The sequence below is a fragment of the Phacochoerus africanus genome, chromosome 1, assembly GCF_016906955.1.
Source record: "Phacochoerus africanus isolate WHEZ1 chromosome 1, ROS_Pafr_v1, whole genome shotgun sequence".
NCBI classification, from domain to species: domain Eukaryota; kingdom Metazoa; phylum Chordata; class Mammalia; order Artiodactyla; family Suidae; genus Phacochoerus; species Phacochoerus africanus.
This window is the reverse complement of record NC_062544.1, coordinates 239,048,305-239,068,668: the sequence shown is the minus strand read 5'-3', so window position 1 is coordinate 239,068,668 and position 20,364 is coordinate 239,048,305. Positions and strand designations below refer to the sequence as shown.

At 39.0% G+C, this 20,364-nt stretch overlaps 1 protein-coding gene across 2 annotated transcripts in view; it reads left to right on the top strand.

Annotated features, from left to right (window-relative positions):
* The window catches only part of TMEM45A (transmembrane protein 45A), a 96,267-nt gene that overhangs the window by 65,881 nt on the left and 10,022 nt on the right, over positions 1-20,364 (top strand). For both annotated transcript variants that reach the window (XM_047793708.1, XM_047793714.1), the window contains exons 2-4: positions 8,899-9,090; positions 10,314-10,526; positions 11,838-12,022. In XM_047793708.1, coding sequence (XP_047649664.1) covers positions 8,901-9,090; positions 10,314-10,526; positions 11,838-12,022 — 588 coding nt within the window. In that variant the 5' untranslated portion in view covers positions 8,899-8,900. The remainder of the gene's footprint in view (positions 1-8,898; positions 9,091-10,313; positions 10,527-11,837; positions 12,023-20,364) is intronic.

Here is a 20,364-nt window from a genome sequence, read left to right as displayed (position 1 = left end):
ATCTGGTGTAAGGTAGGGATCTAGTTTAATTTTTATCCATATCTAGAGACTCAGTTGTAAAAACATAATTTTTCCACTGATTAGTAATTTATATTGTCATTTCTGCCACTTAACCAACTTCTCTGTGTGCAGGGGATTAAGCTCTATTTTCTACTATCTCCTACTCACATAGGAGAAGTGACTTCAACATCTCCTATATGTTTCTATCAGCTTGAATTTGTTCATGCTGTTCCTTATGTCTGGGGTGTTCTTTCCTTTTAGCTCCACCTTTCAAAATTCCACTTATTCTTCAGGGTCAAGCTGCAAAGACCCTTAGAGTACTTTAGAGTCCTGTCATATACATCTCTCCTCACCTGAATTAAATGAAAAGACTCAGCACACCTCTAGTACTTTACTTCCTTGATGTAAATCTTAGCTCATCTCCTTTGTGTCACAGTCATATGTGTTCTTTACCCTGACACACTGTAAATGCTTACACATTGCTGTGATAGACAGAATAATGTTCCCACTCCCATGTTCTAATTCCTGGAACTTGTGGTTTATTACCTGACATGGAAAAAGGGATTTTGCATAGGTGATTGAATTAATGACCTTGAGCTGGGGAGTTTATCCTGGCAGGCCCAATATAATCATGTGGGTCCTTAAAATTTGACATTTACCAGTTAAATTATAGCAGCAAAAGGAAATGGATACTTATGCATCATGCGATCCTTTATAACTTGAAGCAGATCCTTAGATGTATATGAAGTGCTGTCATTGTTCATGGACTTGAATTGTGAAGCAGCATGAAGGCTGTGACTGATAATGACTTCTTTGTGCTCTTACCACATCACCAATACTCATCTCTAGCATCTAGACTTTGTCAAATGAGATCATTGCAGACTCCTCAGCCTGGCTTTCCTTTTTGTTGGCATCTTTGTGCAGCTTGACTTTGAATACATGGTGGTAAATAAATATTACGTGCAAAGCTTCACCTTCTTTACATGTCCTGACAGCTCAATGATAGTCCCAGAAAGAGAAGCCCTTTCCCTACAGTGTTTAACCTACTCAAATGTACTTGAAGACTGTTTGATGGGGATGTTCACAAACCTTTTTTAGCCTTTGCCCTGATTGAGGAGAGCAGTATGGGATTTGAAATCAAATACATAAAAAAGACTTGGAATCCTGGCTCTGGTCTTTACTCACTCTGTGACTTAGAGTAGGTTAGTAAATCTCTTGAAGTCTCAGTTTCCTCATGGCATAAATAATACTTCCTTGAGTTATCTTAAAGATAGAATAAGCAGATACATGAAAAACTATCAGCACATAGTAGATGTTCAATCAATGCTAGCTTCCTATCCATCTCAGGTACAATACTACTAACAGAAATAATCCAGACTTTTATTTATTTTGAAGAGTTGGCTACAGGTAGGTAATGCAGTGTGACATTTGTTCTTACTTCCTATTTATTGGTTTTATTTGTCAAGGCATAAGGCTTTCAATTGCCTTATCCAGTCCCATATTTCAGGTTTAGAGTTCTGTTTGGCATTCTGGATGTCTGCTTGAGAATAGCCCAAGTGACATTGATGATTTTAATTATTTAAAAATTGAGAGGGGTATGGGAAGTAGAGCCAGGGGTACAGAAGAGATCAAAATGATATCAAATAATATTTTAATAACGTGATAAAATAAATAGAATGGCTACACCCTAGAATGGTTCTTGTCTCCTCTCAGAACCAGATTAACCAGATTAACATTCTGAGCCACCCATCTTCACCCAATATGAAGCCTGATAAAAGGAAGTATATCAGGTCTTATGACACTGATGGCAGCAAAATGGCCTCTGGGCTGTGATGATGGAAAGGTCACATTTAAATCTTAGTGTCTTAGTGCTCTTTGCTTGTCTCCACATACGCTACACCTCTGGTTCTCAAAACTCAAGAATACATAAAAACCAACTGGAGAGTGCCTGTTAAAACTGCAGACTTCTGGGCCTTCCCTTGTGATTGACTCAGTAGATCTGAAGTGGAGCCCAGGAATCTGCACTTAATTATCCATTCCAGCTGTGTCTGATCCTGGTTGTCAGACAGGTCAGTGTTTCAGGGAGGTGGTGTCCTAGGCAGGAGGTCATCAGTCATTGGATATTTATCGAGTGCTACCTGGGTCCAAAGCGTTATAGGGGATATTGTCCTTGTTTGTCAAGAGTTTACAATGAGGGGGACATAAGACTTGGATACAGACATGGTAGCAGCTGCTGGCTCTCCAGATTAAAGTCAGATGGTTTCTTCTTCCTTGTTTGCATTTTAGTCTGTTCAAGCTTCATGGTGGTTTAGAATAATTTTATTCTAACTTATTTATTCACTTACCTCTTTATCAGATTATGTATTCATTGAGGATGAGTGAACTTCATTTTTGACCTACAGCAATTTTACCCCATCACTTTTTCTTATTCCTATAACTTTGATTTTTGCTCATGACTCCAGCCCTAGCTCCTGTGGCAATCTCATGCTTGAGGCACTGTATGTTAGAAAATAGTTTGTCCTTTTTTTAAAATTTTTAAATTTTTTATTTTTTTATTACTCAAATGAATTTATCACATCTGTAGTTGTATAATGATCATCACAATCCAGTTTCACAGGATTTCCATCCCACAACCTAAGCACATCCCCTAACTCCCAAACTCTCTCCTCCTCCAAACTTTGAGACCATAAGTTTTTCAAAGTCTGTGAGTCAGCATCTGTTCTGCAAAGAAGTTCAGTCTGTCCTTTTTTCAGATTCCACATGTCAGTGAAAGAATTTGATGTTGGTGTCTCATTGTATGGCTGACTTCACTTAGCATGATAGTTTCTAGGTTCATCCATGTTGCAAAAAATGCTGGTATTTCGTTCCTTTTGATGGCTAAGTAATATTCCATTGTGTATATGTACCACCTCTTCTTGATCCACTCCTCTGTCGATGGACATTGAGGTTGTTTCCATGTCTTGGCTATTGTAAATAGTGCTGCAATGAACATTGGAGTACATGTGTCTTTGCGAGTTGTGGTTTTCTCTGGGTAGATGGCCAGGAGTGGGATTGCTGGATCAAATGGTAGTTCTATGTTTAGTTTTCTGAGGCATCTCCATACTGCTTTCCACAGTGGTTGCACCAATTTACAATTCCACCAATAGTGTACTAGGGTTCCTTTTTCTCCACACCCTCTCCAGCGCTTATTGTTTGTAGATTTTTTGATGCTGGCCATTCTGGCTGGTGTAAGGTGGTACCTCATAGTGGTTTTGATTTGCATTTCTCTAATAATGAGTGATGTTAAAAAATGGTTTGTTTTAATAGGACTTATCAATCAGGCTTTATTATGTTCCTGCTCCCTTTATTGTCTGTGCTTTTTTTTTTTTTTTGTCTTTTTGGGGCTGCAACCAAGGCATATGGAAGTTTCCAGGCTAGGGGTTGAATTAGAGCTACAGCTGTCGGCCTACACCACAGCCAAGCAATGTGGGATCTGAGCTATGTCTGCGAACTACACCACAGCTCATGGCAACGCCGGATCCTTAACCTACTGAACCAGGCCAGGGATCAAACCCTCGTCCTCATGGATACTAATTGGGTTATTTACCTCTGAGTCATGATGGGAAATCCCATCGGTGCATCCTGATGACCTGGAAGAGAGAATGCAAAGATCAGATATGCTCTGTTAGCTTTGGTTCTCACAGAAGGTGGGGCATGACTGTGGTCCTGTGGGTGGTGTGTCAAGGTGAGTCTTATTGAGAAATACTCTATGGCAAGACATAGAGGGTAGGATGTTCAAAAGGGCATGGTCTTTAGATTTACATTTATCTAGGCGTTGTGACATATTCTGAAGGCTTATCTGCTCAAGTTCAAGCTGGAAAGATGCAAGCACATTGGTTTAGTCTCCAGCAAGGAATAGTGGGCAGGTTTAGATTTAGACTAGTCAGTGTATGCTTTTCCTTCTTGAAACTGGAACTGTTGTAAATTCCTGGGAGGAGAGAATTACGTTGGACTTGACATTGAGAAAAGTGTAAAGGTACGGATAATTTAACTAAGAAAAGTCTTTCAAAACAGTTGAAATTTGGGAGAGTAAGTAAGTGGTATGGAATGATGAGAAAATAGAAAAAACTAAAGCCTCATATATACTTTGCCTTGAGAATTAAGGCAAATGGCAAAGTGAGCTTAAGAAGTAGTTCAAATCAGTTTAGTGTGTTGGAATACATAAATGTCTTGAAATATGAGTCATTGATTAAAATTTAGGAATACCTTATTTGGATGGCGTCTCAAGATGAATTTTTAGTTTAAGTTTTTTTTCCAGGGTATTCATTTTATATTGAAGTTAGGTGTAAGGTTGAGATTCCACCAGGAAAATTGTAGAATCTCTTTCTCTGGGTTATTTTATTCTATTTTTTTGTCTTTTTAGGGCCATATGCACAGCATACAGAATTTCGCAGGCTAGGGGTCAAATCGGCTATAGCCACCAGCCTATGCACAGCCGTGTGGGATCCGAGTCGTGTCTGTGACGTACACCACAGCTCATGGCAACGCCGGATCTTTTAACCCACTGAACAATGCCAGGGATCGAACCCGAGTCCTCATGGATGCTAGGTGGGTTCCTTACTGCTGAGCCACTACAGGAACTCCTCTCTGGGCTATTTTGAATTCTCTCTTTCTGTGTCCAGGCCTGGTCTTTTAAATGGCTTTAGTAAATGGGAATTAACATCAAACACCTGATTTAGATCTTTAGTTTTGCCAAGTATTATCTCCAAGTGCAAGTGTTTAAAAATATTTCCCTTTTGGGTGGTATGATCTATATGTTGTCAGGGGCTGGTCAGAAAAAAGGAAACAACGAGGGTTTCAGGAGTTGTTTCTTAGCCCAGGTGGTGATGTTTGACATCATTTGGAGTAGAGGGTTTTCTTTTTCTTTTTTTTTGGAATGAGGAAAAGTATAAATGTTTAGGATGCATGGCAGCTGGAAGCCAGTGATTGAATGTTGAAGCCCACCATTTTAGGCCTGCCTGAACCACTCTCCCCATGAGATTACAAGCAGTGGGATCAAGGAGGAAGGACCTTTTGCTTGGCCATCCTAGAGATTTTCTCTGGGGTTTCATGCTGTCTAGCAGGTATGTCCTGCTTTGCGGAAAAGGAAAGCCCTGTGTTCTCCTTCCAAGTGCAGAAGTTCTTCCTTCTGCTTTTTGGCTTGAGATTTAATTAAACTCTGGACTGCTCATTTTTTACAAGTGGTGAGTTGCACCTGCAGGTAATAGTAAAGCAGGGAACAAAAGACAGATACATAGATAGTGGTATTCTAGAAGTTAAGTGGAGTCATGTTTGAGGATCTGAGTGATTTTTTTTCTCTACACAGTGAAAATGAAATGAACTAAATGCCATTTTTGTTGCTAGGAACAACTGGGTCTGTTGGGTCCCTTGGCCAGGCAAATATAGCAAGCCCACTTTGACTTTCTTTTCTTTGGCTCTTGTTTAAACAGAGAAAGATCAGAAGCATCAGATTGTTTCAGACCAAAAGGCTAAAAACACAGTTCTGTAAATGATATAGGAACAAGGCATCATTTCTTTCCCCACTATGATTATCTCAAAATCTTCCAGCTATTTCCCATTGCCTCCCTATCATATCCCAATGACTGTGCTGAGATACATGAGTCCGTTCAGCCCTTGGGGGAGTGGGAACCTGTTAGCCTGTCATAGAAGTGGGTCGGGAGCATTGTTTGGTCTAGAGATACACCCTCAGAAATTTTCATAGGCAATATATTTTACGTGTATGTTCGAAGTGTTTATTAGGTAAATATATAAATATTTATGAGCAATTACATTTTTTGTAACTTTGTCCTGGGATTTTCTTTCTTTCTTCATATATCAGGAGCCCTAAAAAAAAAAAAAAAGCCCCAGGCCCTAACCTCTGAGATTCTTCAATTGCCTGCTTCACAGGCTCTCACAATACAGTAATGAACATAGAGGCTAATGGAGAGGGCAGACTTCCAGTGACTAATCACACAAAGAACTTGTTAAAGAGAAGGTACAAGAGGGGCCCTCTCCTGTCTGGGCCATCAGGAAGGATTTCCTGGATAAAACTGAAAGGCTAGGGGAAGCCAGCCAAGTTTGGAGCAGGAGAGCATTGAATAAGGCAGCACAGGCAGTAGGTCTCAATAACCAATTCATTTTCAGGGACATAGGTGGATTCTAGGATGACTTTCATAGTTTGATTTTGAGCAAGTGGGTGAATGGTTGTGGTAGCCAGCATAGGTAACTGGGGGAGAAATTGTTTTCTGGTAGTGGGTGGGTGAATAAGGATTAGTTCAATTTTGGGATAGGTTGAGAAAGAGCATCCTTTGAAACATCAGAGTGGAGGTGTTCTACATGATCTTATAAAAAGGACTTAGTTTCTCATGTTAACTTAGAACTTCACAGTGTATAGGCACTATGCAAGTTCAGTGGGGAATAGAATCTATATGCAGTCCCTGCTTTCAAGGAACAGTAAAGGAGTTAAATAACCACAGAAGAGTCTAGTAACCCTCTAAGACAACAGCGAGAACAATGTTATAGGCAGTACTTGAATGATTGCTAACTGAATTGTGTAGGGGCTTCTTGGTTTTCTGTAATTGATACCTAAGTGGAATTGCTCATCTGGTTTTACCTTCATAGTTTGAGATGGGTTGAGGACAACATACTGTGGGTTATTTGCTTTCGAATGAATCATTTACATTTTATGAGGTAGAAAATTTGCTATTTGTCTTATCCTACAGAAAAGGAAACTGAGGAGTTCCCATCATGGCTCAGTGGAAATGAATCTGACTAGTATCCACAAAGAGGCAGGTTCGATCCCTGGCCTTGCTCAGTGGGTTAAGGATCTGGCAGTGCTGTGAGCTGTGCTGTAGGACAGCAGCTATAACTCTGATTCAACCCCTAGGCTGGGAACCTCCATAGGCCATGGATGTGACCCTGAGAACCAAAAAAAAAAAAAAAAAACAGGCACAGAGAGGTTGAATAACTTGCTCAAAGTCATGTCTCTGGTAAATGGTAAAGTTGGGATTCAGATCTAGTCAGTCTGAATCCAAAGTCCCTCTCCTCAGTTTATCACAAGTTCTGTTCTTTTTACTAAATATATCCCATATCATTTAAGTTATTTGAAAGCATTATTTTTAGTTGCTGTAAAATTAAATCATTCTCCTAATTTTAGACATACATTGTTTCTAATCTATATGTGCCTGTATTTATGGTTAGATCCCTAGGATAAATTCCTGGAAGTATGTTTTCTGTACCAAGGAATATAAAAGTTTTAAGCCCCCCTAGAACATAGCAAATTCTTTTCCAGATAAGTTTAAACAATTAACAGTCTATATGTACTTTTTAAGCCCATGTAGAAGTATTTTTCAGTTTCATATTGTTGCCTAAGCCAAGACAAATAAGAACTCAGTGATTGTATGATAAAGTTGATGGTTAGGAAAATGAATCAGAATCTGTTAGAGCAGAAAGGAGTGCCAGCTGTCATGTAGGTTACCTCCTTCTTTTTATTAAGAACCAAGGTTCAGAGAGGTTAGGGGACATAGTCCAAACCATTCCACTAATTTGAGTGGCACTATGTAATACATTGAATCAGAGTCTCTTGGATGGTTTGAATGATTCAGGAATGTGCTACAATGTCCATTTGGGGTCTCAACTAGAGATTTAAGAGTTGTGAATGTTTGAGCTGGCTTTATATTTCCCACGTAAAACTTCACAGTTGTGTTGGAGCTATGTGGAATTAACCCAGAAGGGTCTGCCCCAAATTGTGAGGTCCAGTACTCACCCAAGGTGATAAAGAACTCTTCTGGGCTGGTGGCAATCCTGAAATTCCCTTTCATGAGTACTCCTGCATCTACCCTACTGTCAGATCCACAGGATGATTATGAACTGTCTTTGTTATTTTATAGATGGTGCAACACCTTTGAACAAAGGACTGCTTATGTAATTTAAAACACATAGTTCAAGACTGGTTTTCTATAATACTGACCAAAAGAAGGAGGATATTTCTACTTCTTATTGCTCGATCCTGTGGCAATCGTGTAAACAGAATTTGCAGTTTGCTTTAGCTTAGTATCCATTTGGATAGGTTTGGTTAAGGTGTTAAACCTCAATGGTTTAATGACAACATAATAAAGAGTTGTTTCTTGCAAAACTCTGGTACAGGCTGGTTGACTGCTTTTATGTTACAGATATGCTGTGCCAAATTTGCCAAGGCGGGATGGGGTAGGGCTGAGGAAGAGAGTTATAGGAGTCATGTAGACTCTTGTCTGGCTCAGCCTGAAAGTGACAGATGCCATAGTACACTGACCAGAACTAGAAATGTGGTTCTGATTCAAATGGAGAGAGAAGAGTCTGGGAAAATATGTGGAGCAGTACACACATATTTGATGGACACTAATGGTCTCTTCCACACACTTGATGGTTGATGCTTTGAAATTGCCTACTAAAAAACTTGGTAATTTCATATCATTTCAAGTTTTAAACATAAAGGTAAAACTTTTCTATTCCTTTCTTTCAAATATGCTTAAAGTGCATCTGTTGTTTGAGTATGCACTACCATTTTAAGAGATAAGTCATTTAACTTCTCTAAACTTGTATCCCAAATGAAAATGTGATTTAACCCCTCATTCATGGATATGTTGTGAACATTAGGTTAAAGATTTCATGCAAAACACTTGACGCCTTGACTAGAAGGAGATAAATTGTCAGCAAATGTGAATTTTTCTTCTTGTTGGTATTGTTGATATTGTAGTAAATCTATGCTATCAGCAGTATTACTGGATCCTCTGAATCAGTGGTGTATCCATAATGATCAGAAAATAATGTACTTTATGAGAATAAGCCATGTTTTGGCCAGGTTCTGGAAATGACATGTCTTTAATGTTCTTATTTTTGTAGTCATGGGGAATTTCAAAGGTCATGCCGTCCCTGGAACCTTCTTCTATATCATGGGTATTTGGTGGACTATCAAGTGCATTATGAAATATTTCTTAAAAAAGCACAAGAGGACTTCTTACCTTGGTTCCAAAGCATTATTCCATCGAATAGAGATTTCGGAGGGGACTGTACTAATTGTAATGGCTATAAGTGGTGAGTGAATGTTTTCTCTGTTATGTTTTCCTTTGGGGGTATTTTCACATATAAAGAGATGATTCAGTGTCAAAACAAGAAACTGCTAAAAAATAAATTTTTATTAAAAATATCTCTGAATACATATTCTAATTATAATTTCTATCTAACCTGTTAGAAGGTTATTCTTCATGTTTATACAAAGCGATAATCCCTAATGAGTTCTCAAAGTGAATGTCTTTTGTAGTATTTGCCTTTAAAATAATTTTATATCAATTATTCTTGATGCATGAAAGAGTCAACTCCATTGGAAATCATTTTTTCGAAATGCAATGAAATAATCACGTAATCCTGGGAAAGCTTCAAGAGTAAGTTGTTACTGGTAAGCTGTAAAAAAGGTTCAGGCTGAAGAAGACCTACCTTCTTCATTCATCCTTTTTGTGTGATTGCTAAATTAGAGCGGGAGATTGGGCCAGATGACTTCTAAGGCCTTATTATTGCCTATAAGATTCTGTAAAAATGTTTGGTGTTTTTAAAGTTCTAATTTAGCCTCCTTTGCAAAGGGCAAAACTTCCTGATTTTCTTTTGGATTTCTTCATGGTTTGTTCATGGTAGTAGGTCTTTGCTATGGCCATCACATTACGGAGAAACCATTTCCAAAGAAAAGAGTTTCCTTGCTGAATTTTATAGATTAACAAGTAAAGCAGCATCTTTAGGAGAGTTTAACTGTTTGTATAACTGACTAGACTGTATCCTACATCTGTCTGTGCTTTCTCAGTGATCCTTAATTGGGGAGAAGCTGATCTCTAACATTTTTATTCTAAATCACACACTACTCCCTACCCAAAAACATAGTGTGTATGAAGGAAGTAATCAGCCTCTATAGGACTAATCTCACAAATCTAAATCCCCAATTATTCAGGATTTATCTAGTCATTAAATTAAAATGGGAATTAAGACCATCATGGAACCGATCATGGAACTAAGTGGAATCAAGATCATTACCTCTGAAGATCTGAAAAAGCTGTTTCACTAAATTGGTTATCTTTGACTAAAAGTGATTATCCATTATTTGAAGTTCTAAAACCAACCCAAAGAACCAGTGCTCAGCTGTTAGGGAATAGCCCAGAAAAAAGAATCAGTGTCATAAAAGGACATTATATTGGACTGAACCTTTTTCATCTTCGTGCTTTCTTAATAAAGTTATGGAAAGGTTGCTAAAACTGTGATATGTTCCTCTGCAGGCATGCTTGGAGAACAGTTTTTTCCTGGAGGACCCTACCTGACCTTATATGACTATAAAAATAGCCAGTGGGTCCAACTCCTGGGCTGGCAACATTGTACCATGTACTTCTTCTTTGGGCTGGTGGGTGTGACAAACATCTTATGTTCCACCATCAGGTCACTTCCTGCCTCCTTTGCCAAGTTAATATTTTCAAATGCCTTCTTTGTGGAGAGTAAGTATGGGTATTTTCATATATCTTTCACTGTCATTGGGCATTTGGCTTGCCCTTTACAATAATAGTTCTTTAGTGTCCTGGTGCCGCCTTCATCCATGGGACCAACTATTTGGGCCATGGTGAGCTATTGAGATGTCCTAGACAGGATGCCAAAGATTTCCCTCCCCCTGACTCATTTGGTACAACTGGACAAGCACAAACACTCAGTGTGCTTTATTCACATTTCACCTCTGTCTTAAAGAACCATCTACCATGGTTATTTATCTCTGGTTTGTCCTGGAGATCACCATTATTTCCATTTTTAACAAGTGAAACTGGGCTCAGAGTAGCGAAGCACAGATATTCTCTGACGAGGAGACCACTCACAGCAGAGTAGCTTCTGCACCTGCAGATTAGGCTTTTTTATCCTGATGTTGTAAAACTCCATCATTGCATGATAAATAGGGTCCAAAAAATTCAGTCACATAAAAATGAGTTCCTAACATTTTTTGTTCAGTTGGCCGCCCTGTTAACTGTATAAGGAAACACTGAAAACAAGTATTTGATTGGTTTTCATTTATTTTACATGTAAGAAATAGATTGATCATAGAACTAAAAAAGCCCTGAATTATCAGGGAAGTCATTTCATAATGTCCACCTTGCCTCCCACATCTACAGATAAGAGCTTTTGCCAAACTCTTTGAGAACAAGAGTGAGATAAAAGTTGGGCACCAGCGAGCAACAGCATGATTCTCATTGTCTCAGGGTGTTACCACGTTTTGAATGAACATCTTTTCCTCCTTCTCCAAATGAAAAGCATGAATTAGAAGCTGGAATCTGTTCATGGGTTTAAAAAATGTAGTTAGTTACTGCTTCTTGGAAGCTTCCAGAGAATCTTGCCTTCCCATAAAAGTCCAGTTTTATGATTTGTGTGTATTTTTGCTGTCTCCAGTGGACTGAATGTTTTAAGCCATGTCCTGGTCTCATTATCTATCTCTTCACCCTAACTCCTTCTCCCCTGCCCTTATGGTGCTTATTATTCATCCTTTTGTACAGAATGTGATTTGAAATGTAGTTTGTTGAAATTGTCATGATGTGTTGGAGAAGAGAATAAAGGTTGAGGAAGGGAGAGGAGATTTCAAAGATTCCATCCTAAAGAGGGATTTATGACTCCAAAAGATGCTAGAGGTTTCCGTTACTATGGGAAGCAGCAGGCATGTGGTATTTTGGACAAACGTGTGTTTTTGTTGTATGTGGAAGGGTTGGGGGAGAAACAGTAGGTTCTCTTGGTATCATTGAAAGACAAATTATTTGTTGTCCCTCCATCAGCTTTTATTTTCTATAACCACACTCATGGCCGGGAAATGCTGGACGTCTATGTGCATAAGCTTCTGGTCTTGGCCGCATTTTTGGCTGGACTGGTTGCCTTCATGGAAATCATTGCACGAACCAATATAGCTGTGGAGCTTCTACGGACAAGCTTCATCCTGCTTCAGGGAAGCTGGTTCTGGCAGGTGAGTTGGGCCTCCAGCTAATACATCCGGTGTTTCCACCAATAACCTTGTCTTGGATTAGTGGGTGTTTTGCTCTCGAACATGGAGACTTCCTTCTGATATGTGCTTGTAGTGAGAATGTGGACCTTTGAGAGGTGATGTTTCTTTGAGTGGCCCAGTGGCTCTGGTGTGAGCGGTGACAGAGCAGCAGGGAAGGAAGTGGGGGGCTGTGCATCTTTATCACACTCCTGAATATCCATTATGAAGGAACTCCGAGCCTGCACTTTTGGTTGGAAGCAGTTCCTGATGCTAAAGCACCTTATAGCCTCATGAATAATAAGCTTGAGAAACATGGAAGGCAGGAAAGGGAGTTGAAACAACTATATGCCAGCCACTGTTCAGGACTTTTACATACACATTGTTTCATTTTGTCCTCCCAACAACTTGGACATTAGGTATTATCATCCCCAATTTACTGATAAAGAAGACTCAGCGAGACCAAGCTTCTTTCCCAGAATCACACAGTAATGGAGGGAGGATCTAAATATGAGCCTTTCTGACTTCAAATCCCTGGCTCTTTTTTCATTTTACTCTGTCAGTTCCCTAACCTTGGAGTATTGTTGAAAACATGTCCTCCAGTCAGTGAACATATACTTCATAAAGACTGATGAATCATAATGCAATGCATATATATAGACGTAAAAGAAATCTGGGGTGAAAGGTGAATGTGGTTTAATCAGGTAAGATTTCTTAGAGGAGGTTTTTAGTCCCTAGAGAGCAGGGACTTGGCATGCCAGGTTATTTCAGGGATTTGCATTTCGGCGAGGGGTGATAAGAAAGCACTGGTAGGTGAGCTGGAGGGAAAGGTCATGGTCAAAACAGTGGATAGGAAACTGTGATACTTCAGCATGTTGGGGAGTAGGAAAGCTGCTGGAGCAGAGGCTAGTAAAGAAGGCAATAGATTCAGGGTTATTTTGAAGGAAAGATGATATAGAAAACATAACAAATATGTTATAATGTGATAAAGTTGATCATTGGTAACTAGCTGATATACTGAAGTTGTTTTGTGAGCTTATTTATCATCTGCTGTGAAGCTAAATACAATGGTATATAAAACACGACTATGCATTCCATATCTCCTCATTGAAATGTTTTACTATGTGCATGTGTTGCCAATTCAGAAATATAATTTTTAAAAAATTTAGCAGATAACTTCTGATCCAGATGACACAGTAAGTTTATGCTTCAGTGTCTCTCCTCTGCTTCAAACATATAATAATGACAGAGTCTAAAAATACTTAAAAATAAATTAAAAGTAAATTTAAAAAGAGTGAAAAATACCTAGCTGCAATTAAACAACACGAATAAAAATAGGGCATACCTGTGGGCCAGACTCGGAATAGAGGTGTACAGTTGGGCTAGAGCTGGGCTGCAGGCCTGTGGGCTCCAGGTCTAGGGTAGACAGTAATGCTTGATAGTATGGTTCCAGGGAAACTAAAAGGAAATTAAAGGTTTCCTCTCAGTATGGGGGTAAAGCCAGGTTATTGCAAATCTTTACTTATATTGTTTGTATATTCTCTATTAGTAATTGCTTTTCATTAAATTGACTTTCACTTTCTTTTTTTCCTTTTACAGCCACACCTGCAGCATATGGAAGTTTCCAGGCTAGGGATCAAATCTGAGCCTCATCTGCGACCTATGCCATAGCCACAGCAACGTAAGAGCGAGTGAGACCAGGGATCAAACCCGCATCCTCACTGACACTGTGTTGGGTTCTAAACTTGCTGAGCTGCTGAGTCACAATGGGAACTCCTGATCTTTCACTTTGTGATAGAGTTCTGTTAAATTTTATATTGTAGCTGTGGATTTGTCAGTTTCCCCTTATTTTCAGTTTTTGCTTTATGTTATGAGGCTGTATCCTGCTTATCCTGCTTCTCTTTTTCTAGGTTTTTTTTTTTTTTTTGAGTTGAGTGTTCATTTGTTTTCAATCTTTCTTGTTTTTAAATAAACACACCTAAAGCTCTAGATTTCCCTCCATAAACTATGATATAATTACTTATCTCCAGTGAGATTTGGTGGGTGGTAGCTTTCACTCCTGGGAAATTTTGAATGTTGCATTTTCCATGTGCTTTCCTCTTGAACTGATGAGTAGTTTAGGAGTGCACTTTTAAGTTTCCAAAAATATTCTTTTTCTTTTTACTATTCATTTTCAATTCAGTTGCTTTGTAGTCAGAGAAGTGTTCTCTGAAATGTGTTGGGTCTTCCTTTGGGACATAGCCCAGTGTCAGTGGTAGTAAATGTTCCATGTGTTTGGAAAGAAAGTAAATTCTAATTTTGTTGGGTTCAGGATTCTGTGTATATTTACTAAATCAAGTATCTTAAAGAGCTAAATGTTCAAATAAAGAAGTTAGAAAGTAAGAACAAAAGGGGAAACCTAGAAAGGATTGAAGAAAGAATAGTAAAGATAAGAGGAGAATGAATGAATGAATTTTTATTCCATTAATAAGTAACAATTAATTCAGTATCTGAGGGAGGAAGCTGTGGGCTGTCACAACTGAGAATAGGTTGGCCTAATATTGTCCCTTTTGGCAGAGAAATAATGCTTTCATATTTCCCCAAGAGCTTTTCTTTGGGCATAAATCTGAGCTTATTTAAAAAATTTTCCATCTATCAGTATGTCTAGACCAGCATTATTTTTTTTACCTGGTGGCCAGACTAAATAATGCTTGGAGACTTAAAAAAAAAAAATTGAATACCAATGCAAACATGCACACTGGAAGGAAATGAAGTTTCATCCAGAGTGCCTCGCCCTCTTAATGTCCGCTGACACAAAAATGCCTAGGGACTTTTTTAGGTCAGTGTATTATGCTTCCATGTTTTTTTGCTCTGTGTGGTGTATGAATGTTTATGCCTCAAACTCTATCTCAAGCTAGTAATAACACATTACGATTTGCTTTTCACTATATTTTTTCCCTCACTACTTCTCCATACGTGGTTAATACTAGCACACAAACAATGTATAAATAAATTAGAGAAAAGGCACACCTAGGTACTTGAGCCATGAGTATAGAGATGTGAACTGAAGGAGGCAAATGCTCACATTGGCTCTTTTTTTGTAACTGATATATTTGTGATTAGGTAAGAGAGAAATCTAGAGGGAACTCCCCTCCTGACCTATAAAAATGATTTTTTTTCCCCTGAACCACGTTACAACCATGCGTGTTTTCTCAAAAAATCTAACCATATGATGAAATTTTAAAAAGGGAAAAAAAAAAAATCCTTCAAGCCCATTTATTCCATGAATCATATTTTCTGAGTCTGTGTGTGGGAGAATATTTCTAAAGCTCAATCCTGCACTTGGTCATTCCCATGTTTCCACCCTTCATTGTCAGAGCCAGTTAGCAGGTGGGGAAAACAGGCCTGCTGCCTTTGCTCCTCACGACTTTGGACAGTTCCTTCTGTTGCCTCTCCCAGCTCCACTAATTGCCCCAGTGGCTCCCATGATCCCAGATCTCTAGGCTCACATGAAAACCCTGCCTCGCCTTTTTTTTTTTTTTTGTCTTTTTGCCATTTCTTGGGCCGCTCCTGCGGCATATGGAGGTTCCCAGGCTAGGGGTCAAATTGGAGCTGCAGCTGCTGGCCTACACCACAGCCACAGCAACGTGGGATCCGAGCGAGTCTGTAATCTACACTACAGCTCACGGCAATGCCGGATCCTTCACCCACTGAGCAAGGCCAGGGATCAAACCTGCAACCTCATGGTTCCTAGTAGGATTTGTTAACCACTGAGCCATGATGGGAACTCCTCGCCTTACTTTTAAGAAGGCAAAAGTTCATTCGAAAATGACAAAAAGACCCACCTAAGCAGCCGTGGCCTGAGGTCTGATATAGTAGATCAGACACTTGTTGAGGCTTAGAGTGTTCCAAAAGGCGATTAGAGAATAAGATATAAAACACAAGAGAATTCAAACTAATGTATAAGTAATGGATTCCCTGGTTGGTTGCCAATTAGAAGATCATTATTTACATTTTAAATGTGATATTAATGAAGCTTAAACTAGTCAAAAACAGATGTTCAGAAGTGGCATACAATACAGAGCAAGAAAAAAATTCTTTTAGGTCTTTTTTTTTAAATTGGAATTTTATATTAGGAATAAAATCAGGACAGCAGATGAAAGAGTGGTAACTGACTTTTATATTTAAGGGAGGATTTAATGGGTTGTGGCATTATCTGGCCTTAAGTTTCAGCTTTCCTAATTTACTTGGGTTTAGCTTGAAATGACTTTGGAACATTTCTATGGCTTTCAGTATAATCACATTATTTCTGTTCACAGTGGCCTACGGTAAAATCTTTAGCTTTCAATACATCAGCCTCTAAGGGGGTCCCAGTGAGATTAGCAGTGGGGGCTGCTCAAAGTTTCTCTTTTCCTGGTGTAAAACAGTAAATGTTTTGACTAGTAGAATTGATGATGAATTGATGGAGGTCATTTAAAAGGGATTTTATTTTGGAAGCTCCAAAAAACAGTTGTGACTATGGCCTGGAGGGCACAGTCTGTGTGCCTCTAGGTCAGGCAGATCTGGATCTGAATTCTGGATCTACATACCAATCATGTGACCGTGGAATAGCTATTCTGTGCATTTAAGGTTTCTCAACAAAAGAACAGAAATATTTCATGAATTGTTGCTAGAATGGAACTTTCCAACCTGAAAATGCCTCCTAACCCAAGAAGATGCTTTTAATTCCGTAGGAAGAGGTTTGAGAAAGCTTCCAGGAGAAGGTGAACTTGAGTTGGAGTTTGGAAGATAGATGAGAGTCACCACTGTGTCTAGTTTGAGCTTTAGGACAGGTGGTGCTCCTCTGCTTATCTCCGCCTTAGCTCCTGTATTAGGGTCCTGTGGCTGCAATAACAAATTCCCACAGCCAGGAAGACTTAAAACCATGGAAATTTATGCTTCACTGTCTTGGGAGACAGAACAAAAAATTAATGTGTCTGCAGGTCGGTTCTTTCTTGGAGGCTCAAAGGGAGAATTTATCCTATGTGCCCTCCTAGCCAGTTGCCAGCAATCCTCTACTCAAATCTGGAACAAGACAGGGATGCCCACTCTCACCACTGCTCTTCAACATAGTTTTGGAAGTCCTAGCCACAGCAATTAGACAAACAAAAGAAATAAAAGGCATCCATGTAGGAAGAGAAGAGATAAAACTGTCACTGTATGCAGATGACATTATATGATACATAGAAAACCCTAAGGACTCAACCCAAAAACTCCTTGAACTGATTCATAAATTCAGCAAAGTAGCAGGATATAAGATTAACATTCAGAAGTCAGTTGCTTTTCTGTATACCAGCAATGAAATATTAGAAAAGGAATACAAAAATACGATACCTTTTAAAATTGCACCTCACAAAATCAAATACCTCGGAATACACCTGACCGAGGAGGTAAAGGACCTACATGCCGAGAACTATAAAACTTTAATCAAAGAAATCAAAGAAGATGTAAAGAAATGGAAAGATATTCCATGTTCCTGGATTGGGAAAATCAATAGTGTAAAAATGGCCATCCTACCCAAAGCAATCTACAGGTTCAATGCAATCCCTATCAAATGACCCATGACATTTTTCACACAACTAGAACAAACAATCCAAACATTTATATGGAACCACAAAAGACCCAGAATCGCCAAAGCAATCCTGAGAAACAAAAACCAAGCAGGAGGCATAACTCTCCCAGACTTCAAGAAATACTACAAAGCCACAGTCCTCAAAACAGTGTGGTACTGGTATCAAAACAGACAGACAGACCAATGGAACAGAATAGAGAACCTGGAAATGAACCCTGACACCTATGGTCAATTAATCTTTGACAAGGGAGGCAAGAACATAAAATGGGAAAAAGAAAGTCTATTCAGCAAGCTTTGCTGGGAAACCTGGACAGCTGCATGCAAAGCAATGAAACTAGAACACACCCTCACACCATGCACAAAAATAAACTCCAAATGGCTGAAAGACTTAAATATACGACAGGACACCATCAAACTCCTAGAAGAAAACATAGGCAAAACACTCTGACATCAACATCATGAATATTTTCTCAGGTCAGTCTCCCAAAGCAATAGAAATTAGAGCAAAAATAAACCCATGGGACCTCATCAAACTGAAAAGCTTTTGCACAGCGAAGGAAACCCAAAAGAAAACAAAAAGACAACTTACAGAATGGGAGAACACAGCTTCAAATGATGCAACCGACAAGGGTTTAATCTCTAGAATATATAAACAACTTATACAACCCAACAGCAAAAAAGCCAATCAATCAATGGAAAAATGGGCAAAAGACCTGAATAGACATTTCTCCAAGGAAGATATACAGATGGCCAACAAACACATGAAAAAATGCTCAACATCGCTGATTATAAGAAAAATGCAAATCAAAACTACCATGAGATACCACCTCACACCAGTCAGAATGGCCATCATTAATAAGTCCACAAATAACAAGTGCTGGAGGGGCTGTGGAGAAAAGGGAACCCTCCTGCACTGTTGGTGGGAATGTAAACTGGTACAGCCACTATGGAGAACAGTTTGGAGATACCTCAGAAATCTATACATAGAACTTCCATATGACCCCGCAATCCCACTCTTGGGCATCTATCCGGACAAAACTCTACTTAAAAGAGACACGTGCACCCGCATGTTCATTGCAGCACTATTCACAATAGCCAGGACATGGAAACAACCCAAATGTTCATCGACAGAGGATTGGATTCGGAAGAGGTGGTATATATACACAATGGAATACTACTCAGCCATAAAAAAGAATGACATAATGCCATTTGCAGCAACATGGATGGAACTAGAGACTCTCATACTGAGTGAAATGAGCCAGAAAGACAAAGACAAATACCATATGATATCACTTATAACTGGAATCTAATATCCAGCACAAATGAACATCTCCACAGAAAAAAAAATCATGGACGTGGAGAAAAGACTTGTGGCTGCCTGATGGGAGGGGGAGGGAGTGGAAGGGATCGGGAGCTTGGACTTATCAGACACAACTTAGAATAGATTTACAAGGAGATCCTGCTGAATAGCATTGAGATCTTTGTCTAGATACTCATGTTGCAACAGAACAAGTGTGGGGAAAAAAATGTAATTGTAATGTATACATGTAAGGAAAACTTGATCCCCTTGCTGTACAGTGGGAAAATAAAATAAAATAAAAATAAAAAAATGAAAAAAAATAGTTTGGGGAAAAGCATAAAAAAATAAAATTTGTTTTTTTTATTAGGGTATAGTTGATTTATAGTTTTGAGTCAGTTTCTGTTGTACATCACAGTGGCCTAGTCATATATATGTACATTCTTTTTCTCATATTATCTTCCATCATGGTATATCCCAAGAGACTGGATATAGTACCCTGTGCCATACAGTAGAACCTCATTGCTTATCCATTCTAAATGTAATAGCCTGCATCTGCTAACCCCAAGTCCCCAAGTCCCCATCCATCTCATTTCTTGGCAACCACAAGTCTGTTCTCTATGTCTGTGAGTCTGTTTCTGCTTTGTAGATAGGTTCATTTGCGTCATATTTTAGATTATGCATGTAAGTGATATCATGTCTTATTTGTCTTTCTCTTACTGACTTACTTCACTTAGTATGAAAATCTAGTTGCATCCATGTTGCTGGCATTATTTTGTTCTTCTTTATGCCTGAGTAGTGGTATTCCATTATATATATGTACCTCATCTTCTTAATTCATTCATCTGTCAATGGACGTTTAGGTTGTTTCCATCTCTTGTCGATTGTGTATAGTACTGCAATGAACATAGGAATGCATGTATATTTTTAATTATAGTTTTGCTGGATCTCTGCCCAGAAGTGGGATTGCTGGATCATGTGGTAGTTTTGTATTTAGTTTTTGAAGGAACCTCCATAGTGTCCTCCATAGTGGTTGCACCAATTTACATTCCCACTAACAGTGTAGGAGGGTTCCCTTTTCTCCACATCCTCTCCAGCATTTATTGTTTGTAGATATTTTGATGATTGACATTCCGACTGGTGTGTAATGATACCTTATTATAGTTTTGATTTGCATTTCTCTAATAATTAGTGATGTTGAGCATTTTTTTCATCTGTTTGTTGGCCCTCAGTCTATCTTCTTTGGAGAAATGTCTATGTAGAGCTTCTGCCCATTTTCTTGTAGTTTTTTTTTTCTTTATTTTTGTCTTTTTAAGGCCTCACCTGTGGCACATGGAAGTTCCCAGGCTAGGGCTTAAATTGGAGCTGCAGCTGCTGGCCTATACCATGGCCAAAGCAATGCCAGATCCAAGCTGTGTCTGTGACCTAAACTGCAACTCA